Below are 25,107 nucleotides of genomic sequence, written 5' to 3'. Positions count from 1 at the left end.
TGCATATAAAGTGGCAGGAATGGCCGCTAGCAGAGCGACTTAAGGGAGTTAATTAATAGGAAAAGGTTTGCAATTTGCGGTTTATTAACAATACTTAATAATTACCATAATGGGGGTGCCATGGGGAATTCTTTTCTTTATTTTACCATTTCAATTAAGCTGAAATAAACTTTTGTACTCGTAGAAATTCCGATGTCAGCGCAAAACTTCATAAATCAGTCGAGTCTCGTCGCGTTTCTAATCCAAATTCTTGGAAGTTATTCTGGCAACTATTTGAGAACTCCTTTTGGCCCCCTTCGACTACATATCTGACTGGTTACGTGTATCTTTGTAAAGCTAAAACGCCGATCCTATCCTAAAGATGGCATGTGGGGTGCAGGGTGTGGGACTGGCAACAGTACAGGATGGGCGTGGGGTCAGTTGACGCTTTGTTGCATTTGTTTTGGCATGTTTATTGCACTGTCAACGGCAATGCATGAAAAGTTTTAGCTTAGCCAAGTTAAGTTGACAAACCCTCTGCGTGCAGGGCCCGTATTTGGCTCTACCCCTGTTCTGTGCTGTTCTGGCCCGACCGTAACTGTTAATGTGTTTGAAGTCAAATTGTTTTCAGTCACGTGACCGGAGCAAAACAGCAGCAACAACAACTGTGAACACACAACAACTTTATTCATGATTAATCAGTTGCATTTAAATATGTATTATGGCCAGGGCGGGGCCGTGACTGCCCGACTCGCTGCCCTCCTATCCCACTCGCTGGGTGACAACTGCAGTCCGTTTGTGGACTCTGCTGCTGTTTGTCCTTTTGGCCAGGCCCAAGCAGCAGATGGGCGAGAGGGTCCGTTGCGTCCATTGCTTATGATTAATTCAATTCATTCAAAATTTAACTACAACTTCATTTCACTTAATGGAGCCGGGCAACAAATCGCCGTGCGTTAATTAATTTTAATAACCATCCTTTGGCAGAGCCCCCCTTCCGGACAAAGCAGCTGGCCCAAGCGGAGCGTGTGTCGCGTTTACTATGCCATAAATGCTTAACGGCCAACCACTTAAGTAGCTAAAAAAGGAGAGCTCCAGTGGTGCAATTGCTGGCCTTTGTTTTTCGTACAGCCAGATTGGCAATATTTGGGCTTTGAAGAATAAAGGCAAACTCTTTAATAAACATATTAAAGAAGAGTAGAAATACAACTTTCTTTAAAGCTAAACCTCATGTTGGGAATTGCAAAATAATAATTCAAATTCAGCCCGAAGCAATATTCTCCAAAAATATCTTTAATATTATATACTGAAAAATATTTTAATCAGCTTTGATTGGATTATGTTAGCACACCACACCACCAAACCTTTGTTCCCTTCACCACTTACAAGAAGTCAATTTATATTTTACAGATACGACTACACATAATCGAAATATACGAGAATTTTGTGGCTTCACCAGGGCAGCAGGACCTACCCCTTGAGGAGTTCATTTCCTTAAAGGGAAAGAAAGAAATATTGTAGCCCCCTCCGTTCCGGGAATCACTTTCCCTTTGAATTCATTTCCTTTTGTGTCGCTTGAGCAGAAATGGATTGTAAATATTCATTACATGTGTGCGGCAAATTTTAATTTTTTCGCAAAACTGCAAGACCCCAAAGAGGGTGGCATGCTGGCTGGCTCCTTACACACTTAACATGCCATACCGTACAATGCATTCCCTCAAGGGTTCTGCCAGGGTTGGGCTGGCCGGCACTGAGTGCACGACATTCATTGTGTTTAATGAACATTCGCCATCCATTACGCTTGCATTATGTATGTAATGTCGTAAATAATCAACAACAACAAACGTGAGCGCAAACCGAAAACCATAAAAAATTTGCCAATATTGCTAAAAATACCGGGCAACAGATGCTAGCAAATTCGCCAGGCCATGGCCCTGTGCGGTTTTGCTATTTTCAACGAGCTTCTATTTTGGATTGTGGTTTAAAAATATCTCTCATGGTACACAAATAGCTTTGTGTTGTCAACCAAATTTTCGATATACGATCTGCGGATGCCTGAAATGATTTCAAAAGAGTTTTAGACAATTTTTCTATGTTCCCTGACGAAAGATTATGATCGAGTGAAGAGTCCAGTCAGCCCTTGCAAACTACATATGTAGATAAAGCAATGATCTATAAGGGTTTCTTATCAACGGGGTGAGTAAACAACCCTTTTCACGCTGTTTCACCCAACTATCTGTCACCCCTTGCTTCCCTTCTCTCCGAGTTTTCTGGCAGTAACCTTGCCATTAATACTCATTAGTATTTGGTTCGAGGCCCGTCGCGCGCCTTTATCAGCCATTTAGGCACTTTATGTAATCCCAGGGAATGCAACAACACACAAGACAGGCAGCAACCGCAGCAATATGCGTGTTTTTTGTTGTGCTCCGAGTGTTTCCACTATTTTATTTTGTGTCTATACTCTTAATAATATTAAAAAATAGACCCATGGGGACAACAATTCGGTTTGTGTGGCTAGTTTGTTTTTGGAGGGGGGCGGGAAGTGTGCCGTGCCGGTGGTGGATTCACGTATCTGACCGTTTGCCATGCCAGACGCATAAATTTCTGGCATCTAGAACCCCCAAGACAATTAGAAGCCATGGCTGGGGGGCAGCCGTGGCAAGCGGGTAGCCGTCGTGCAGAGTGTGGGTGGTATAGCAAAAATCGTTTATATCCATTGAATAAGACAATATAACAAAACACATTCAGTGCGACTGACAGTGCGACGTTTTCTAAAAGTGATAAATGATGTCGCCTTTGCCTTGCACTGAATACATGCGCTGTAAAATCGTTTAGCATAGCCTCAACTCCTGCCAGTATTCCTGTCAGTGTGCCGCTTCCTGTCTGTCTTGAGTTGGTTTTTTGTGTGTGAATTGCCGTGTCATGTTTTCTGTCATGTTAGCCAAAGGAGTTGAAAACCGCAACGGCATTTGATTAGACACCAGGCAAAGGATTAAATCCACTTTGTTGCTGTGGTGAAAAAACACATTAAAGTAGCTTAATTAAAATGCAAAACCACATTTAATACATAATAAATAATAATAAATAATAATAAATAATAATAAATAATAATAAATAATAATAAAATAATAATAATAATAATTTGAACAAAATATTAAATAATTGAACGTACAAATTCGTAGCATTCTATTTAATTCATGGACAAAAATTAAATGTATATATATTTATATTGAGTTTTTGTTTCAACCGAAAAGGCATCAATCACTAAGCAAACGAAGCTCTAACAAAGCTCTAGCAAAGCTAAAACACACCCACACCCACACATTGATACGCCGTGCAATGCGAAAAGAGCCAAACTCTCAACCGAAGAGAGCAACAACAAGAGCCGAAGGCGCACTGAAATTTTAAGCAGCCATTTGCAGCATCAATTTGACGCTTTTAGGGGTGATTGGTGTTGTTTGCTTAGTGATCTATTACAACCCACGCAGTATGTTGACGTAGCTGTAGGCACCTCGTACTAAAGGCTGCATGTGGCTGGCTGCCTACGTCTAAAAAGGTCGTCAGATTCAGATCGACCATCAGGGCGCGTATTCGCAATGGCCGCTGGGCGTGTATCATCATAAGAAGAATTATTCTTTTCATGGAGTTGTCGTATTCATACCAAGGGGTTGAGTAATACGAAAAGGACAATTCGTGGTGCTGAAATAAACAGGCAGAGAGCAAGCAGAGTTATGCCAGAGTAAGAGTCAGAGATGTTTTTCACTTACGCATTCCTCAATTAACGATGCAAGCCAATAAGTGATAAATAGAGCCAACGTTGTGATGATTATGTAACAGAGAGTAAAGAAGTATTTCATTTTGGTGGGCGTCTGCACCGTCACAAAATAGAATTATCAAATAATCAGTTTATTCCATTTTACTTACGCCTGATGTGAAGGCATAGAGCTGAATCCATATCGAAACTGAGAAGATAATGAAATCAATCAGCACAGGCAAGCGGAACAGCTGCTCTAATTCCTTCACAAAACTACGGATCTCCAGATGCTCCTTGACAAAATACGCGATGAGCCGCATTCGCCAGAGGTTCAGCTGATCGGGTGTCAGGAGATCTAGGTCTAAGAATGGATTGATTCGTAGGATCTGCAATGGAGCATCGTGAGAGGACAGGGACTGAAGGTGAAGGCGTACAGCACTCACCTCGATCTTCGATGCCCGCTTGTTGAGTATCATCAGCTTCAGGTGCACGTACTTCATGAGACAAGTGACGAAGCTGTGCCACAGTGGAAAAATGTTGCTACCCAATACTAGAGAATACAAGGTCGCGACAACAGCAGGGCGACAACAAAGTTGTCAGTGACTTCACCATAAGAATAGACACTAAGCAGAATGGGCTGCTTATGCGCACAGAGTGCGATTGCTAGAACTTTGCAGAATATGATTTCAAACACGGCGATTATGGCAGCCATAGACTCCAAGTCATTGCCCAAACGTATTTCTCATTGGAAAGCACAACTTCCAACTCCTGATCATCCGCCTCGTTCATCAGCTTCTGCATCCCCTCATCGATCAAACGTAACATGCCCATGACGCCTACAGAAATTTCATCAGCACTTCTCCTTCACATTTCACTTTCACAACCTTGTCACTCACGCTTTCTCTGGACGAGTGCATTCAGGGTAATAGCTGACATGGAAAAGTAGAGCACGGCCGCGGCCAAGCACAAGACTCCATCCTTGAGTGAATCGTAGCCTTGAAAGACGCGTGTCAGCATCAGAACACAGCTCAACCAAACAGAGCCCGTGAAGAAGATGCAGCGCCCCAGCGATAGCCAGGGCCTGGACTGATCCTTGGACGCCACATAGCCGTATAAGCGAAAGCAACGCAGATGCAGATGAAGGATGGGATTTTCGAATATCCTTCGCGACAGTAGCAGCTCCTTGTATTTGAACATTATGACTGAACTGAATGGAAAATTCGCACACTATCCGCTTTAATACAAACTGAATGGAAGAGCTAATTGGGCGCCCTAGAGTCGGAGAACATCCCAACACCCCAAAACAGGTGCTGCGGTTCTGCATTGTCTGTGTAACAGTTGACGTGTCCTTGACGCTAACTGGGACCTTGCAACAAATGACACCAGGCAACAAAATCGAAAAAATGTATTTCTTGTACTTGTTTGATTGTTTTAAACTTTTCAGTTCTGAAAAGCGATAAGTGCATTTGTAAGGAAGATTCCAATGCTGTGTAGCGTCAGGGAAATATGAGGCTTTCGAATTTATAATTGAATATATTTTTGTTTGTTTTGTATTTTGTTTATTTTGATAAGAATTCACGGCAATTTACTTTAGCCAAGAGACTGAAAGCCGCTGAGAAATAAAATAAAGTGCACGATCAATTCAAGCTTGAAATATTTATTTATGTGTCATTTAACAATACTAATAGGTAACAGTGCGGAAATATATGTATTTATGTACGATTTAAATATAAATATATTATCGTGTGTCCAGAATGTCCATGTCCGTGAGAATCGCATTTGGTCTAATAAAGCTGGCTCAGAATATTAAAGTAGGTGTAGGCTCCGCGTACAATCTTCAAAGGAGAGATAAATAATGTAAATATTACCCACTCTAAAGACCAATACGGTGCCTTACGTCTATGAAGGTCTCTACACTCAGTTGGACCATCACGGCTCGCATTTTCATTGGCCTCTGGGCGTGTACAATCATAAGGAGAATTGTCCGTTTCATGGTTTGATCGTATGCATACCAGGGTGCTGAGTAATAGGCAAAGGACAATTCCTCGTGCTGGAGTAAATAATTATAATCAGTGAGCGAGAATGAGTTGTCTAAACTGCTTTAAAGCGTAACTTACGCATTCAGCAATAAGCGTAGCATGCCAATGATACATCCACAAAATTGAAGCCATGACAAATATATAAAGGAACATGAAAAGGTTGTCAATTTTGCTAGGAGACTGAAAGACCATAAAAAATAATGGATGATATCTGAAGCATCCACAACACTTATCCATACTTACACCCACACTTAAGGCAAAAAATAAAAAGCATATGAGAACGGAGAAAATGATGAAGTCGGCCATGACAGGCACGCGAATAAGCTGCTCTAGCTCGTACACAAATCTACGGATCTTCAGATGATCCTTGACAAACGTTTTGATGAGTTCCATTTGCCAGCGGTTCAGCTGAGCGGGCGTCAGGCGATCCAGGTCTAAGAATGGATTGAGGCGCGTGATCTGCAATTGTGAATTGGAAAAAAGCTGTCAGGGGCTAAAGGTGCAAGACAGTACAGTACTAACATCCATTTCCGCTGCCTTCTTTTTGAGTATCATCAGCTTGAGATGCATGTACTTCATGAGGCAAGTGATGAAGGTATGCCACAGTGGAATAGTTGTGATGCCCAAGCACAGGGCATACCACGGGCTCAGATAGCCGATCACAAAGTTGTCGCAGAGCTCGCCAAAGGGATACAGCTTAAAAAGAAGGATGGGCTGCTCCTTCCCAGCTCTCACGGCGGGCATGTTAAAAACTGTCTCGGGCATAAAGAGTGTCCGATAGATGCAGTCCGACCAGGCCATAAGCCCCGCCACCATCGATGGAACCCACAGAATTAAAGTGATTTTTCGAGTGTATTTCTGTGTGGACAACAGCAAATCCCATTCATCACCATCCGCCGAGATCATCAGCTGTTGCATATCCACATTAATCTCACGCAACAAAGAAATAACTCCTGAAGAAAATATAAATTGCAAGAAAATGCCCCAAAAAGGATTACATCACTCACGTTTCCTCTGCACGATGGCGTTTAGGGTGGAAATGGACACGGCAAGGTACTGGACGGTCGTGGCGCAGGTTATGGCGCCATCGATGAGACTTTCGTAGCCTTGAAAGACGCGTGCCAGCATCAGGACACAGGTCAGCCAGATGCAGGCCGTGAAAAAGATGCAGCGCGCCAGCGACAGCCAGGGTCTGCACTGATCCTTGGACGCCACATAGCCATATAAGCGAAAGCAACGCAGATGCAGATGAAAGATAATATTTTCGAAGATGTCGTGCGACAGATTAAGCTCCTTAACTCTGGGCATTGTAACTAAACTGAATTGACAAACGGCAAAATTTTTGCTTTTATACGGTCGGGATGGAGGAGACCCTTTTCTGCCATCTACACTCGATGTGCAAATAATTGTCAAATAATTGTCAGACAGGTGCCGTGGTTCTGCATAGACGATGTGGCCTAGTCGGTCCTTCCATTTGGACTGTTCTTTATACCCCCACCCCACCAATGTTGTTCTAAACTTTTAAGTTGATTCAAATGTTACGCTCCCAGGCACCTACCAACCTTTGGCAACAAAAACTTTGCCCAGAACACCGATGTCAAATGCGTTTAGCCAAGTTACTGCTGTTGTATGGACAACTTTTCAGCACATGTTCGGGGCAGTTTGTCTCTTTACATATCTATAACAAGTTGGGGGGCGTCTGTACCTAATAGAAGGAATTTTTAATTTGTTCTCAGCTTATTACGAGTTGAGTTGGATCAACGTTTTCCGGACTCGCATTTGCAAGTCGTTTTCTCTTGTGTCAAAAGTCATGGAAAGAATCGAATTGAAGGAACTGGAATGCAGGAGTTGAGTTGAGTAATTCCTCAATAGATGCATGGCTGTATTGTATCTGTGAGGTTATCTCGCACGCTCGATTGCCGTCTATTTCACAATTTGCATTTAATATCCTAGTGTGAATAATTTACAAATGCAATAAACGTAAATGCGTTGCAGGAAACGCACTCAGACATGGCTGGCTGGCTTGGCTGGGTGGTACAATCCTAGTTCCAGCCACCGAAACGACATGAAAATGCTTCAGATGCTCTCTGCGCCATGACTCGACTGCCGCCGGCAGTGAGGAGGGCCGGGTGCATACGCATATTTGTTTGGTTCATGTTTGCAACTGTCTGTCCTGTTCTGTTCAGTTTCTGTTTGTGCTCGTATTTGTGTTTGCAAATGTGTAAATGCATTCGCATTCCCATTTGTGTCCTTTCTCTCTCTCTCTCTCTTTCCATCTCATCTGTCTATCTGTTGGCATGGCGTGAAATTCGCTGTGGGCAATAAGCCTGTAAGGATATTGAAAGTCACTCGTTTCTGGTATTTACTTATGCATTTGTTTCATACGACACTGTACACTGTATCGGGAAGAGTCTCCTCTTACGATACATTTGCAGTTTGCAGTGCTTCCCCTGAGGACACACCACAGTAAACGGATATTAGCTCGCTTTACTTATTGTTATGGCAGCTTTATTGGCATTGCGGCGACTATCTTTGTGGTAGACATTCTTAGTTTAAACAGTGCTGTAAGTTTGGTGGGGATACTCATACTTATTTGTTTATTTATTATTTTGAATTTGTAATTCTAAGACCTCAGCCCGTTGTTTAGTCATCAAATCTTCAATTAAAGCCTAACGTACATTATCACCACTGTTCGCTATTTGCACTACTCACTGTAGAATCTACAATGTAGATACGCTTGCTTTTTTTTGGTCACTTCTGCGAAGCTCTGCATCCCGCTCTATCCCGCCTCACCTAATTCGTGTCTGCACTTTGCTCGCGCTCTAGCTAACGGAGCACGAAGCTCAACTAAGCAGCAGCCGTGATCTGCTCCGAAGCTCTCTCTTTCTCTCGGTTGCTTCTGAAAAGCTCGGCGGGTACGCGTCGGCCCCGCAGGTAGCTGAACCTTTTTATGGAGCAGCTGGCGAAAAAGCTCATTAGCTTAACACTGTATATGGGGTAACATAGCAGGAGGACAAGTAGAAATCATAGCAGAAATCGTTTTGCTCAAATCAAATCTCATAATTATTTTTCTGCGAGTGTCTGTCTGTGTGTCTCGTTACAGACGATATATCACCACATTTAACTTTAAATCAAGTGTTTCAAAAGTTTCTTCATAAACTTAAAGACGGTCATGGATGAAGGCATGTGGTGGAGTGGAGCGTCTTGGATGTTGGGCGCCAAACCAGCCACTAAATTGTTTACACGCAATTTCATGAAAACAATAAATCATGCTGTAGAATCGGCACAACAAAGGCGGCGACAATGTCTACGACCACCACCATCGCCCGTCTCCGACTCGACGTCAAGTTGACATTTGGTGAAAATCAAATCAAAAGCATTTTTCCGCACAGCGGAAGTGGCGCAAGTGGCAGTCGTGCTTGGGTTCAAGTCAAACTTGGTAAAACATACATTTATAACTAAGGGGAAGCGTATACTCGATGGCCTGTAGGTATAAGCTCCACATAGTACATAGCATATATATACATATGTACATATATACATATGTACATATATGTATGTACATACATTTGTACATACATGTATGTATGTATGTGGGAGTGCTGCTTGAACGTGTCGCTGGCAATAAGCTTGACGGCCAAAGTCATCAATCGTGCGGCTGGAAAAGCAGCCACTAAGGCACGAGAGCCCCAACGCCAGCGTCAGCGCCAGGCTACAGCGTCAGAATTTTATTTAATTTATAAGTATTACATTTAATATTAATTATACGCCATGTAAGCTCATTGCGCATAGCGCTGAAAAGCCAAGCCCTTAAATATGTATGTATGAATGGCATTCTCAAGTATGAAAGGGCGTGGTGGCGGTGTGTGGTGTGTGTGTGTGGGGTGCTACGGCTTTTCATTTCACTCATGAACTATGAATGCTTGTTGGCCCAGCAATGGCCACAATGGTCAACAGCAGCGAAAGCAGAACAGGAACAAGAGCCGTAGCAGATTGCCATTTTTTAACCATTTTTCGCGTATTCCTTACCAATGCGCCGGAACAACAGTGGGCACTTTACAGTTAAGCAGGCAACATTTTTACACTTCAAAAGTTCAAATGAACAAATAAATGTATTAAACTTTATTTTGCAGGTTTTAAAGAATTTACACATTTCAAGATGCTCTGAGCGTTGCATGTAATCCTAAGAAGTCCTTAAGCCCCACTCAATGTGTAGAGAAGAAACGAGACGAGGCGAGCAGAGGCGAGGCGACCAAGTAACACTCCACACTGCTTAAATTGTGGTTCATTCTACAGCTTGGGGAAAATCAGCACAGCGAGCTTTTATTTGCATTAAGAAATTATAATTATGGCAGCTCCCCTGCGCACCCATCCCTTTTGCTCATTCTCTTTCTCCTTCTCCTTCTCCTCATGTCCACTCCCCCGCGTGGGTTTTCATATTTTTTCAACGCTTTTGGGGTTACTTTTGCCCTTTGCCGTGTGGCGGCTGCCCTGCGTGGGGTGCACACTTTTTTAATTGAAAAGTGCAAAATAATGTTAAAGAAAAGTAAAAAGTAGTCGTGGTGCAAAGTGTTCACCAAGTATCCCTGTCCCTATAGCGAGCCCCTGCCCCTGCCCGTTCCCTGCCCCACTTTGAATCCCATTCTATTTACCATTCCGAGTCCCGTGGGGCACGCCAACGTCTGTTTGTTTGTAGCGAGTATTCCGACCCGAGATGAATGCAGTTTTCCACTTCAGGTTCTTTTCTTCCTGGTTATTCCAGTGCGCCAAAGGGGTTCGCAGCAGGCGAGTGGCAGGCAGGCAGGCAGTCAGGCAGTCAGGGCTGGCTTGCGTGTCCTGCTTGCAGAGCTGTGTGGCATAAATTGTGGCTAAAACTGGGCATGAGGGCCAACAACTGGCTTCTGCCCAGCAGCTGGATTACTTGAGGTTAAGGAAGCCGCTTGGCAACGTGACTTGAAGTTTTCCTGCCTGCTCAAGGGTGAGTTATATACATAAGTAAGGCCTGTTCCGAAATCTTACAATTTGCTAGAACCAAGGAATGCGGAATAAAATGATTATGGCGAATGGATAAAGGCATCTAATCAACACTTTTGAATAGCTTCTCTAACAAGCGTTGAGGCCTTGCAGCCAGGCCAACTTCGGCATTAATCGATAATTGAGTCAGTTACTGCGATTGGCGGGGCGATGCAGCCAGCTGTGATGCTCCTCAACGCAAAATCAAATGCCTAGCATTTGCGCTACTTATGCAAAAATGCTCTCAGTGGCTGCAGCAGCACCTGGTTCAAGACTCTCTCATCTCGCAGCTCCATCGGCAGCTGCAGAGCGCCGACTGCCGCTCGATTTGAAGCATGTAATTCGCCAAGTAATTCCCCCATTGATGGCGCACAAATTACGACATACGCTTCAAGCCAAAGTCAAGAACGAAAAGCAGAGCCAACAACAACAGTTAGCAGCTCTAGCTCCAGTCAACTGTGAAATGGGCTACCCGTTGATGGTCGCTCTTCCCAGTTTGGGCGCCCCAAGGAGCTAATTGCTACCGATCGTGGCGCAAACGAGCTGCGGCAGCGAACACTGGCGCTGGGGAATTGCAGCCTCGTCTTAGTTCGTGTGTGGCGCCTCGGTCTCTTAGTCGCTTTGCTTAGAAATTGGCCTACAAACTTGTCACCATTTATCTCACTCAGTGTCAAAAGCAGCTCGTCCAGAGATCCAGTCTCGTACTTTGTCTGTGGCGCATCAAAAAGTTCCATAAAATGCGTGTCGAGAACACAAAATGACACTTAAGAGGTATGTGTATGTGTATACACGAGTATGTGTATGGCCAGGGTATGGGTTTTTTGGGTAAACACTCGCCACTCACACACACACTCAATCAGGTATCATTTAGGAGCAACCATCAATCTTTTCTGCATCTCAGACTCCTCAGTGACAAGCATACATCTCCCGTAGGCAAATGTATTTGGCCCATGTTTGCCATTGTTTGGCCTCCCCGCCCGCCTGCACAATAACAATCGATGTCATCGACAGGCAGGCAGGGAACAAAAGTCCAAGGGGAATCCCACTGCCGCGCTGCATACTTTCGGGCAGCCAACAATGATGACGACGATGCTGATGGACTCGAAGAGGTACAACTAGGGGGATATGTTGTTGTCTCCAAGAAAAATGAAAGTGTTCTTCCCAAGAATATGTTGTTTGGCATGCCCATCAATCTGTCACTTCCATCGACGAAATTCTTGTTAAGAAAATACAAAAAAGACAAATCGATAGATTTTTATGAACTAGCTAAAGGCTTTTCCACACTTCCTAACCATATTTATCCAAATCAAGTGGTAATCGCTTGTAGAATTCCTTCATAAGTTCTGTTTGAAATTTGAAAGTCGTTTGGCTGCATTTTGGAACGGGTTGCAATGTCTTTTTGGGGCTGTGGACATTTAGCATGGGGTCACGTGCAGGCACTGCCAGCAATTTGTGAATGCTTTGAGTCCATAAGCCATCCACATGCAACCCTTTGCGGCTTGCTCTGCCATTGGCTCACCCTTTCGCTTTGGCACGCGCTTTTGTGCGAAAAATATGCAATTGAAATGTTAAATAAATAAAGGCGTAAATACTTGAAGGGCCTTACTTACCCTGCACCATTCAAATGCTGTTTGGAGTTCTCACAGATACACAGTTAGAGGAGCAGATAGAGGCAGTGAGGCAGGGAGGCAGGGGGGGAAGGAGTAAAACGAGCCCGTTATGCATTCCATAACTCCTCCACGCGCATTGTCCCCCGTACCCGGCAGACTTTGACGTTGAAATGAAATGAATGAAAATATGCAAGCAACGTGATTCTGTGGCAGCTCCGACCCTGACTCTGGGCGCCATATTGTTTGTGCATCATTCGGGAACCGTAACCGTTCCCGTTGGCATTGCCACCATCATCATCATCATCATCGTCATTGCCAGCAGCGGCCCGCCCGTTACCTTCTTCGCTGTTACCTGGGACAACAGCCAGAGCTACATTCACCTGCTGCTGCTGCTTTCTGTTGGTATTTTCTGTCGAGTTCAGCATAAATTCATTCATTTCCACTTGAATTTACAATTATGCGAAACTGTTGTTGAATGGGTTTTGACTTTGTTTGGGCTTGGAGTGGAGTTTGCCATGGCTTGGTGTTGGTCTGATGCTGATCCGGGCCATGGATTGAGTTTGGGTTTGGGTTCGGGTTCCGGTTTGGGGTGTTGCATTTCCTTATAGTCGCTGCTGCCATGGCTGGTGTTTTGGCTATGGCTTATACATATTTCCTGGCTTTTGCCATTGGCAGTGGCATCAGTGACTTGGCTTTTGATTTTCATAAACTGCGGTTTGTTTTGCAGGAGGCAGGTGCACTCAATAGCAGCGAAAATCTTGTTGGGAGGCTACGTGCTTGACAGCGAATATGTGTGTGCCAAAAGCTATGGAAATGTAATTAAGTTTATGACTATGGAAAACTACATAAGATAAGTTTCATGTAGTTAAGGCAGTCGAAGGGAGTTGCAGTTCAATCTCAGCTGCGTTTCTCGAACGCTCCTCTTTCCCTGTCAAAAGTAACAGTCAGACCCAGGCCCAGGACCCAATCCTAGCTCTTTGCACTTGGAGCTCTCAGCCAGAGCAATTCAATGTCATATCCTTGAAAAGGAAAAGCCTCGGGCGGCAGAGTAAAGTTCTCTTATTGAAAGTTCATCGATGAATGCAAAAGGAAAAAAAGTTATTCCCGGGAAAACTTCTTTTGCTGCAGCCGCTGCCGTCCTGCCTTGCTGGCTTTTTCTACATTTCAGCAGCCTTCCTTTTTGTGCAGCAGCCCGACTTGACCTCAGGCGTGCTGCGGGTACAGGGAAATGGCTGTCTACTAATTTCCTCGGCCTGGCCTGGCCAGACCCGGCCCAGCCCAGGACTGTCCAGACGCCGACAGAAGCCAACCATGGAGCCGACTCCAACATTTGTATGTGGCCAATGCGTTTGGGGGCCGCTGTTTGCTTTTTTATTTGTATTTCATTTTCAATTGAATGGAAGAAGGACGACGAGAAGGAAGAAGGAACGCCTCACCTGGGCAACCCTAGGGTCCCCGGACCACCTGGAGCAAGTTCAGTTTGCTTTTTGTGTACGAGTATTTCAGGCCATTCATCAGAGTTATTTACTTTTTAACGAGTTGATTTCATTCAATTTGTTTGCCCAGGTTTCAGTGGCTATTACCGGAGATGCCAAAAGCATGGAGTAACGAGGAAATGGAGTTGGAGTTGAAGTCGAAGTCGAAGTCCTGCCTCTTCCATTGCAACTTAAAGTCGTCTCTGCTCCTCCTTCCAATTTTATACTGGGCTCCAATATTCCACAAGTTTCCCCAGATTTCGGGTGGGGTTTCTGTTTTTCTTTGCCCTTTTTTCCAGGCTCGTAGTCCGTCAACTGCTGTGCCTCTTGGCGTTTCTCGGTTTCAATAAATATTTTCACAATGAAGAAATTAAAAATTCCTCGAAATAACAATACATATAACATTGCCCCCAAATATGCCATCTATTTATATGAAAACTTGGTTTGCTCTTCGATAACAAAAACCAACAATGGGGCAATGAAAAATCAGCGGCAGCAGCTGCCAGCAGCTAAGATCCGGAGCTGGACCTTTAGCTGGAGCAGCTGAGGAGAAAAGCAAAGAGTGTCCCGAGCCCCGACAATTCGATTGAAATTGTTGCCAGCGGCTATGATTTTATGAGTGCTCTTTCCACTGCCTTTTCTTTCCAAGGCGCGGCGAAGTAATTAAATTGCTGGCATTTTGTAGATATTACCCGGCATATTTGATGCTAAAAAAAGCGACCAGAGATTCCGGGAAATTGTAAAGAGGGAAAATGAAGTCACAGACATCGAAAAACCAAGTTATGGCAATTGATTTTTGGTCAGACCCAAGCTGCTAATTATTGGAGTTATCAGCTTAAAATTAATGTTTCATTCATTTGCTTAGTTTTATATCAAATAAATGAATTTGCCGCACAAAATAAATTTACCTCCTTCATTGTAATTGTGATAACATTTTTATTTGAAAAAAATATTATTTAGGAATCAGATTTGGTAATTTCATTTTTAATGCACTACGTGGCATCAGTTTTTTCACCGTACACGATTTCCATAAACATCACAATGACAATTATTATTTAGTATATTGTTCCATTAATTAATTGGTCACTCTGTTTGATGCCACGTTCGTCTGCAGTCTCATTTATCTGCCTGCATCCAATTTTATAGCACTTCACGCAACCTTTGCAATTTGTCAAGCATTTTGTTCCACATTACCCAGCACGAATCGCTGCATCAATCACGTGATACGATCCTATTTCCGCGATCCGACTGACGTAATATCTGTTTAGAGTACTACTAAAATTTTCGTATTTATTTTTTATACTCGGTGCTCATAGAGTAAATAGGGTGTATTGTATTTATGGTAAGAGCAATGTGCGTAACGTTTCCGACCCCTTAAAGAGGATACATTCTTGATCAGCATCATATTAGCAATTTCAATGTTTTGTTGCCGTTTGGAACACAATAAAGAAGAAAATTAGGGTAAGGTAGGGTGCCATTTTGCATTTCATTTAAGCCACAGATTAGTGACTAGCTATTTCGGAGGGCTAGAGTTTGATATCCAGTATAATATTGTTTTATAATGAAACTACAGAAAATGCTTTGTGGTAGAAAAAATCCGCCTATCTTGGAATTTTAAGTTGTTTTAATCGGTGTCACGACTTTTTTATCGAATCTAAACATATTTCCATAATTGTTTTGCTTTTAACATTTTGAGAAAAACAAAAGTGTTCACTGGGACCATATTGGGTCGTGTTGGTGTGAGAAGTGATGTAGATGTAGATGACAGATCCAAGACAGGGTTAGATTTGTAAATATGTATGGATCACGTCAAGGTGACATATGTACTGACTGAGTCTTACGTTCCTCCTCGTTTTTATTTATATGTATTTATTATTTTTCTTTTAACAAAATTGTTGTTAATTTATGATTAATATCCGCAATTTTTCTTCGGTTCTTTTGCGATTCTACTTGGCTATCCGTGATAATCGAGATCGTGTTTTATTCGAATGAGTGGCCATTGGTCTTGACGCAGGAGACGATCTGGAATGCGGTGTCGCAGGCATTTTCTCCCTTTTCACCTCCACAGACCTCCAAGGCCTTGTAAACCGTATCCTTTTTGGGATGGTTGGCGTATTGTTCCTTGATTTTGTCGCTGAGCAGGTTTCCATTCGCGTCCATATATCCGCTTGCCACCATCACGCACTGAGCGGTACACTTCATGTTATCCTTCACGTCTTCAGGCTTCACCTTGTCTTCCTTAAGGTCCAAGATGTCCTGCTCTGTAACCCCAAATTCGGCCAAGCACTTCTTCACAATTTCAGCGGTATTCTTGTCATCAGTTGCTCTCTGGAGAAAAAGAATTTCAGTAGCCCTCAACTTCTACTTTTGCCCAAAGTTCTTCTCACCACGAAGTTCGCTGTTAGGCAGCCGAGCAGCAGGGTCAATGCCAGTGTAGTCCTCATTCTCGTAGGTTCTTTATTTTGCTAATGGCAACCACTCCGGCCGAGCATCCCATATTTATAGGTAGATTTTTATTGTCATTTCGCGTGACTCTCCGAATTTTTAATTGGACGGAGTCAATACAAAGTTCTGAATCTAGGAATCAGTCTAATTATCTATTTTAAACACCGTGTGCAAATTGTACAGCTTTCCTTTATTCTGCTCTTCGTTTTAGCTGTTGAATCATTATTAAAAAATATCTATTGCTGAACCAAAATCTGTATTAGTAATACTTTAATGGATTGTAATTTAAGATATATCTGATCAATCAACAATATTTGTTGTAGTATTTAATTTTTGGCCTGGGTTCGGCTGGTAATTATTGGAGTTATCTGATGAATATTAATTCTTAAATTTCAAATGCAAATAATTCAACGCCACATAAAATTTATTTACCTCTTCTAAATAAACTAACCTGATTAATTGGTTACGCATATTTAAATTGGAAAAAAGGGAGCTGCAATGTCAGTCTGTGCGGACAGATTACTTAATATTTAGTAATTGCATTTTGACAAAATTGATTGGAATGAGGGTATTCTATTTAAATTAAAATGAACACATTTATTAGTATACATATATTATTATATATTATTATTATACCCGGTACCGGAAGAATAATTAGGGTATATTGTATTTGTGGTCGAAATGAGATGTACATATGTATGTTATGCACAGAAGGAAAGGTTTTCGATCCCATAAAGTATATACATATATTCTTGATCAGTATCACTAGCCGAGTCACCTTAAATGAACTAAAAATTTGTCAGGCTTAAAAGTGGTATATCTTTTGAACCGTAAAACTCACCACTGAAATTAAAATATATACCAAATGAAAATTTTAAAAAAGTTTTCACAATTATAACATCTTACAGCTTGTTTGAACCAGATTCCTCAACCAATTTTTTTATTTTAATTTTATTTCTCACTTAAAAACTGTCGGGTTTGTACGCTTAAAATCAAAACCAAAATTGTATGCCGAGATTGACTCAGTAATCGCTTTCCGCTCTGATTTAATGCATTTGCCTGGAGAAAACCAAATACAGAGCTTAAAATCTTTATTTTAACAATAAGGAAAAAGCTACCAAAAACCATTCGTAATTAATTAAAATTCTACAAATGAAGTGATTTATGATTTTTGGTCAGGCTTCAACTAGCAATTATTGGAGTTATCCGGTTTAATTCCTGAAATGAGGCCATATGCAGTCAAAGAACTGGTAGGCATTGTCACAGGGATCTGAATTTCGATCCTTTGCACATTTATCGACAGCCGTATCAAGTTCATCCTTGTTAGAACGGCCCTTGTGTAATCCCTTCATGGCAGCTTTGTCCACAATATTTCCCTTCGAATTGCCTAATTCGCTTGCCATGTAATAGCAGTGGGCGGCACACTTGACCGGTTTTCTGACATTTGCTATAGTCAAATTTTTGTTGGGAACAAGGTCTAGAAAATCGTTATTCTGCACCCCGTTCGCAGTCATGCAGGCTTCCAGATCCTTTACGAATTTTTGTTGACGCAGATCCTCTTCCGATCCATTCCCGGGTACAGTTAGGCTGCCGAGCAGCAGAGCCAATGCTAGCGTGATTCTCATTTTTTTTGGTTTTTCAGTTCTATATTAATATCGCTCCCGGCCTTGCATTCGACTTTATAGCAAGCGCAGGCACTTCACGTGACAATTTGAATTTGTCAAGCAATTTGCTCCACTTTATCCGACAAGAATCGATGCGCTAAGTTCTAATTTCCATAATCCTTCTTAAGCATGAAAAATCTCGCAAATTCTTTGCGCTTAAGTTGTTCAATAATTTATAAAAAACGTGTAGGTGACCACATCTTCCAGCGAGCTGTAGTAATTTTAAAGTATTTTTTATTCCTCTTCTTAGAAAAATTATATATATTTCTGAATATCACCCATCTTTTTCGACTCTTCGGGTTAGAATTTGTATCGGTATTTTATGTTATTTTGTTTTACTTTCCGTGATAATCGAGATCGTGTCTTATTGGAATGAGTGGCCATTGGTCTGGACGCAGGAGACGATCTGGAATGCGGTGTCACAGGCATTGGCTCCTTTTACGACTCCACAGACCTCCAGGGCCTTGTAAATCGCATGCCGTTGGGGATGGTTGGCGTTTTGTTTCTTGATCTTGTCTGTAAGCAGGTTTCCACCAGCATCCATATATCCACTTGCCACCATAACGCACTTGGCAGTACACTTCACGTTTTCCTTCACGTCTGCAGGCTTCACCTTGCCTGATCTAAGGTCGAAGATGTCCTGCTCAGTAACCCCCAAATCGGTAACACATTTCTTCACAACTTCCGCGGTATTCTTCACATCAGTCGCCCTCTGAAGAAGAGAATCTTAGTCACCGTATGCTTCTACTTTCGGCCACAGTTCCACTCACCACGTTCGCTGTTAGGCAGCCGAGCAGCAGGGTCAATGCCAGCGTAGTCCTCATTCTCGTAGGTTCTTTACTTTGCTAATGGCTACCGCTCCGGCCGAGCATCCCATATTTATAGGTAGATTTTTATTGTCACTTCGAGTGACTCTCCAAATTTGTCATTGGTCGGAGTCAACACAAAGTTCAGATTGGCGGGATCAATCTAATTATTTATTTTAAACACTTTATGCAAATTGTAAAGCTTTCCATTTGTCTGCTTCACTGTTCTACGTTTAGCTGTTGAATATTTATTCAAAAATATGCTCGGACTCTAGCTAAATGTTGCTTTACACAATTCTATATTAGTAATACTGTTATGGAATATAATGTAAGAGAAAACTACAAACTACAAATGCCAATAGTTATTCATGATATGCATAAATCTTTATTTTTATGAGATGAAATGTTATACCTTAATTTTTGGTTTGGTCCAATCATACTTGTGCATATTACAAATGCAAGTCATAATTAAAGTCTGCTACAACCCTAGAGCTCCTCAATAATATCTCTGTTGATTGCTGTAGTTAATGCCTTTTTTATTGGTCACTCTGGTTTCCAGTTCGTTCGGTTGTCCAGCATCTGTATTGCTGGTACATGCAGAGAATTAAACTCGATTACTCAAGAATTTCATATTCAATCTGTATCTTGCCTCACAGCGCACGCAACCAAATTACTATCAAGATATTTCTTCTGGAAATGGTTCTCGTGAACTACCTTGAAAATATCTTTTCCCACCATTTAACACCTTCGAATCGCATATTCCGTTTACCATGTAAAAGCACTTGGCGGCACACTTGACCGATTGTGTGAAAAGTAACTCCATTCCTCAATATAGGGTAAACTGGTCTTCGGAATCCTGGTGCGTCACCCCGAGTGCAGAACACTCTCGAGTGACTCTTCATAATAGTTATCTCCCCATCCAATGCCGGGTATAGCCACAGCACGGTAAAGTACAGCGGGATCGTTTGCATTCTGGTTGGTTCTTCAGTCTTGTAATAATATCTCGTTCGCCCTTTCACGTTACAATCTGAATTTGTTCCACATTATTCAGCACGAATCGATGCATCGATCATTCGCTTTAAGTTTTTAAATAATTTTTTTAAATAATCAATATAATTATCTATTTTACACATCGTATTGAAATTGTAAAGCTGCAAAAGCTTGACTGGGGAAATGCAGCTGAATAATTATTTAAAATTATTCTGGAGTTTCTATCTTAAATATTGCTGTACACAAATCTGTCTTAGTAATAGTTTTATGTATAAAAATGTTATTGATTGTGAATACATGTACATATGTGTGTACAATTCTTAATACAAGAAACAAGAAAATTGATACCTAATCTATCTACGATATTTATTAGACCATTTGATTTTTGGCATGGCTTCAGATGGTAATTACTGGAGCAGTTGAAATGCATATAAGTATTTCAATCGGCGTTAAACGCCACACAAAATTAATTTAGTTCTTCTAATGCACTTATAATGCATACATATATCATGATTAATTAGTTCGCTCACACTGTGCATACTTTAATTGGAAAAAAGTCGACTATGATGTCAGTCTGGCCGTCAGATTACTTAGTTCGAATATTTAGTAATTGCATTTAGATGACACTGTGGGGGAATGTGGGTGTTTTTTTTTCATTTATGATTTTCATCAACAACATGAACATTATTATGACAATTATTATTTGTATATTATTATTATTGTATGCTATGATGGGGCGCGCTTATTTTCATTTAGTCTAATGCGATTGCAAAACCCTAATTGAAATCCTTTTAGAGTAATTACGAAATTTTTAATGGCCCGCTACAGCAGGAGCAGGAGCAGCAGCAGCAGCAGCAGCGGGGCTGAGGTCGAATGGATGGAAAGAGCTCTGATTCGCAGCCTTGGGTTTGCTCCGGCATGCCGTTAATTAGAAGAACAAACTAATTTAGTAAATTACTATTTAGTGGCCCATTTCATGGCTGGCCACAGCTTCTGCCGCACACAAAGGTCATTTTTGGGGGGTGATGCTTTGAAGCTGTGGGCTTTGAAATGCGCCAAAGACATCTCTATACAAACGGCAACCTTTCTGTGCGTTGCGTTGCTCTTTGTGTGTGTGTTTTTGTGCTTTGCGGGTGTATTTTGATGTATCAGGGTATGTACATACATACGTATGTTCGAGTATGTATGTAAGTACGTTTGCAATTGCTTGCGAAACATCAAAGAAATGCGAGTCTTCCAGTTGACTTCATCAGTAGATTGTGTGAAGTATGCCAGAAATGTTCTGCCAAAGCCCAAAACGAACCGAACCTTTGCCTCCTTTCGAGCGAGTAGTTGGCAGCCCCAGCCCCAGCCCCAGTCCCAATCCCAGTCCCAGAGTTCCATCTTTAAGTTTCGCTTTAAACTCCAGCGAAAAAGTCCCGGGCACGTGCTGCCACCCTAGGCGCGGCGACTGCTCCCCGATACAATTCAGAGTGCAGAGTAAGATAATATTGGCCCAGCTTTTAAAACACATTTTTAAGATGCACTTCAGTCTAATTGACGCGTGGCTCTTTTGTAATACTCGAAGGCAGCGAAATTTGAGATCGAAAGATGGCCAACAACCAAGGGGAGAGCAAGCCATTCAATTAGTTGAACACCCCACGGCATTTATCAACGAATCAAATGGGGCTGGGGGTACAGAACAGACCAAACTGTGACTACGATAGCTGCAGCATGCGAGACATTAGAAGAACAGAACATAAGTCGCCAGAAGATGGGAAACAGTCTAAGCCAACGTATCAATAAACACTGCATTTAAAAGCTTAAATTAACATTACTGGAGTGCACATTTTGGCAACTCCAATGATAATTCATCACTGAAAAGATTAGGAGACTTGAAATTTCCTTTGCCTAAAATTCTTTCAATTGAGAATCCACAACTCACGTGAACAACTGCCTTTCCACACGCTTTACTTCTCTGAGTCCTGGAGCACAATTGCTGGGACGCACCAGAGGATGAATTATAAAATGCAGCCAGGCATAAGAAGCCACCACAGAACATTGACATCCAACCGAAGCTGGGGTTTCCCTCCAATTTATCTTTCTGTTCAAAAATGACAAAACTAGACCAGGCTCGTAATATGGCCTCCGGCTTAGCTCTCGTATGTTGCTGGACTTGGCTATTGTCTGACTACGGCTTTACAACTCATAAACAGCAGACGGCACCCACTTCCCGCTCTTTCCACTGTTCTCATTGGTCGACGATGTGTCCCGCCTCCTCCTTCTGGTAATAACAGTTTAAGCCCCGGGCTGTGCCCGAATATTGTCCACATCTCTCGTTGTTTAATTTTTTTCCCCTGCTCTATGCTGCCCCTGCCCTTCTTTATGTTTTTGTTTCGTTCTTGATAACAAGCATTTTTACATGTGCTAAAAAAACCAGAACTGGGGGGCACAAGTCCAAGTCGCAGGCGCAGGAAGATGGAGATGAAGATGAAGCTAAGGCCCGTGGCTCATCCCCCTTCGGGCTCTTCCAATTTTGGGCCTGGCTGCATGTGCGTTTATGACTTCATAATGGTAGTCCGGGATGCTGACTTTGGGGAGGCATCAGCCGCATTACCAGACCTCCCCGGGCCATTCAGCAGATGCAGTGCATTGCCTGGGGGGTGGCTGTTCCTCCTGCTCCTCCGTGTCCTGGTCCTGCTGCTGGTCCTGTTCCTTGTCCTGGTCCAGGTCTAGCTCCTGTTGCTGTTATGGATTTGCGTAGGCGTTGCGTTAACATGCGACTAAGTCCTTTTATATCCTGCAGCATTCGCTTTGGCTTTAGCTTCAGTTTCAGCCTCAGCAGCAGCCGCTTCCGGCTCGGCTTTGGCTTCGGCTACATATCTTTGGCCTCAGACTATCATCAATTGCTGTCCCCATGGTGTAGTTAGGGCCCGGGCCCAACCCTGGCCGGGCTTATATAGGCCAGCAGCAGAATTTAATGCCGACCTCTGGGAGCTATTGTGGCCACCACTCTCAGCCTCGCATCAGCCCCAGTCCCAGCATCTTTTCATGCAAGTTTTATGCTCATGTGTATGTGGGCCCTGTTTTATAAACAATTTTAAATTGCTGGCTCCGAAATGAGGCAGCGCTGGAGCGGTGTTGGCTCCTTTGTAGGCAAATTGTTTTATATGCATGTGCCGGCTCCTCTCTCTGCAGTTTATTGACGTGACCGTGGTGCGGCGGGGTGGGAGATTGGCTGGGGGGTACGCATAACTTTGCATAATCTCCGGGGCGAAACGAAACTGTAACTTTGTGGCGCCATAACGCGCCACATTAACTTGCAGCACTGATATTGGGCATAAATCTCAGCAGGAATAAATAAGAGAGAGAGAACCAGGTTGATGGGCGAAAAATTAGAAATAAGCGCAAAATAATAAACCAACTTGCCAGCAAGCAGCGAGAAAAATCTCAAAAAATAATATAAATAGCCGAAAAGGCAAAACACACCAGCAGCTATAAACAAACAGTCGTCGTGGATACGGCAATGCGCCATGTGGCAATGTGGCACACATGCTGCAACACCTCACACTCTCAGCCATCCACCTATCTACCTACCACTCAGGGCCAAATCCCTGTTCCACCTTTGGAAGCACTCTGCAGACCGCATGATTTCATCTTTCGCTTTGCGTGCAGACAACAGCAGACCCCGGCCCTGTGCCAACACACTGCCAAATAAATGGGGAACAACCCGAACCAATGCACACCTCGGTAGATGATCATTTACAATAATTATTTGCATTGGTTCTTGCTTTAAGTTATCTTCCAATCCATTTGTCACTTGCTTTTCCCCCATTTGAGTATTAATATTCTGCTTGTATAGAGCATTCGTGCTTCGAGAATGCTTCGTTTGGGGCCTTGTCATATCCATTTTTTCATTAAATTCGCCTAAGCAAAATGCTAGCATGGAAGAGATGATTTATGGAGCAGACTTCATAAAGTTCATAAATGTCGCGGCAAGCAGGCGGCTGCCACTGCGAGTATCTCTGTGTGAGTGTGTGTGCCACAGACACAACAGCAATGGCAACAACAAGAAGCACAGAAGGAGTAACCACACACTCGTGCAGTTGACACTTTCACCTAGCCAACAAAACGATGAGGGAAAAACTATATGGATGGGTGGCGGGAGGGGCACATTTTTGCGCATTTAATTAACTAAAATGCTATAAATATGATTTTAAATTAATTTACTTGCGTGAGTTATTAATTTACAAAGTGCATGGCACGGGGATAATGAACCAAACAGCGACAGAGCACGGGCTGGCCATGGGTGGCCACAGTCTGGCAGAGTGCCACACATTACAGACTGGGGGGAATATTCCACATGGCATAAATTTATTGATGTGCGACATCTCAATCCATTTCGATGCAGTTTATGCCGTGGACTCTGCCATTCGTTTTGGTTTTCGGTGGGTACCTGCGGGACGCAGCCTCGCGATGTGTTGATGTTCCAATCAGAAACTAATTTCTTGAGGACCCCAAAGCTTTTTGGCACCTTACAGCAGAGGGCTGCCCTCTGGACAGACCCAATTCAAACGGTTCGTGGACCACACTATGTTCCATCGAAAGCGATTGCGGAAGGCTGCCTGCCAACCACATGAGTCGAGCGTTTTGGGGGGGCATTAAATCGTCTGGTCCTATCTCGTGGTGAAGTCAAATTTCCGCCGTCGAGATGCAAATACCCGGACAGCCTGAGGTGCAGCCAGAGGAGCAACACTGTGAGGCACCTACGGCAGTCACCGTCGGAGCAATTGCAATCTCAAATTTCAATCAAAGAACCGCAGGATGGCGGCTCCGATGTCCCCAGGATCAAAAACGCCACTGCAGGTGTCAGCGCTTGGGTTGGATGCGACGACCTCAAAGCTGCTACCGAAATGAAAGTCAATATGAAGATTGATACATTGCAGAACGGAACTCCATTCGGTTCCAGAACGGATGCGAGTGTGCAACCAACCTTTGGCGGCTGCTGACACACGACCCGGATGATAAGCCTTGGCGAACAGTCGATGAAATGGCTGGTGGATGCTGCGAGGCATCCAGCTGCAGAACATTTTATTACCCAATCTCCAAGTGGCAGTTTCAGCTTTCTTGTCAGGCTTACGATTTCATTCTGGCACACCCTCATTTGTCACAATTGATCGGCCTCCGTCTTGGCGCAATTTTATTTGCCTGATTGACGGGTTCCCGGGCTCCCGGGCTCCCATAAAGAGAAGCTCATTAGCTATAGGGGATCCACTGATGATGATTAAAACCTAATTATGCCGCGCTGAAAGAAGGAATTTTCAATGTGTTTTGAATATTTATGAATTCATTGGCC

The 25,107-nt window shown here is 43.0% G+C and overlaps 5 protein-coding genes across 5 annotated transcripts; all 5 read right to left on the bottom strand.

The window, feature by feature from the left end:
• Positions 1–4,429: 4,429 nt before the first annotated feature.
• On the bottom strand, positions 4,430–4,927 carry LOC117892574 (odorant receptor 56a-like). The gene is made up of 2 exons (XM_034798902.1): positions 4,627–4,927; positions 4,430–4,566 (listed from the first exon to the last, which is right to left on the bottom strand). Exons 1-2 carry the CDS (start codon positions 4,925–4,927, stop codon positions 4,430–4,432), a joined length of 438 nt encoding a protein of 145 aa, XP_034654793.1.
• Positions 4,928–5,472: 545 nt separating this feature from the next.
• On the bottom strand, positions 5,473–7,092 carry LOC117890603 (odorant receptor 56a-like). The gene is made up of 6 exons (XM_034795542.1): positions 6,777–7,092; positions 6,292–6,722; positions 6,013–6,228; positions 5,848–5,949; positions 5,628–5,780; positions 5,473–5,565 (listed from the first exon to the last, which is right to left on the bottom strand). The coding sequence occupies exons 1-6, from the start codon at positions 7,075–7,077 to the stop codon at positions 5,515–5,517; spliced, it is 1,254 nt and encodes a 417-aa protein (XP_034651433.1). The 5' UTR covers positions 7,078–7,092; the 3' UTR covers positions 5,473–5,514.
• Positions 7,093–15,824: 8,732 nt separating this feature from the next.
• On the bottom strand, positions 15,825–16,351 carry LOC117891463 (general odorant-binding protein 56h). Its single transcript, XM_034796946.1, has 2 exons — positions 16,255–16,351; positions 15,825–16,195 (listed from the first exon to the last, which is right to left on the bottom strand). Exons 1-2 carry the CDS (start codon positions 16,309–16,311, stop codon positions 15,848–15,850), a joined length of 405 nt encoding a protein of 134 aa, XP_034652837.1. The 5' UTR covers positions 16,312–16,351; the 3' UTR covers positions 15,825–15,847.
• A 978-nt stretch (positions 16,352–17,329) lies between these two features.
• Positions 17,330–17,972, bottom strand: LOC117891462. The gene has a single exon (XM_034796945.1). It carries the CDS (start codon positions 17,935–17,937, stop codon positions 17,524–17,526), a length of 414 nt encoding a protein of 137 aa, XP_034652836.1. The 5' UTR covers positions 17,938–17,972; the 3' UTR covers positions 17,330–17,523.
• Positions 17,973–18,309: 337 nt separating this feature from the next.
• On the bottom strand, positions 18,310–18,849 carry LOC117891464 (general odorant-binding protein 56h-like). The gene is made up of 2 exons (XM_034796947.1): positions 18,747–18,849; positions 18,310–18,688 (listed from the first exon to the last, which is right to left on the bottom strand). The coding sequence occupies exons 1-2, from the start codon at positions 18,798–18,800 to the stop codon at positions 18,341–18,343; spliced, it is 402 nt and encodes a 133-aa protein (XP_034652838.1). The 5' UTR covers positions 18,801–18,849; the 3' UTR covers positions 18,310–18,340.
• Between the last annotated feature and the right edge of the window lie 6,258 nt (positions 18,850–25,107).

Source organism: Drosophila subobscura, chromosome E (genome assembly GCF_008121235.1).
Source record: "Drosophila subobscura isolate 14011-0131.10 chromosome E, UCBerk_Dsub_1.0, whole genome shotgun sequence".
NCBI classification, from domain to species: domain Eukaryota; kingdom Metazoa; phylum Arthropoda; class Insecta; order Diptera; family Drosophilidae; genus Drosophila; species Drosophila subobscura.
Note: the sequence above shows the minus strand (reverse complement) of the source record. Positions and strands in the feature narration are given on the sequence as shown.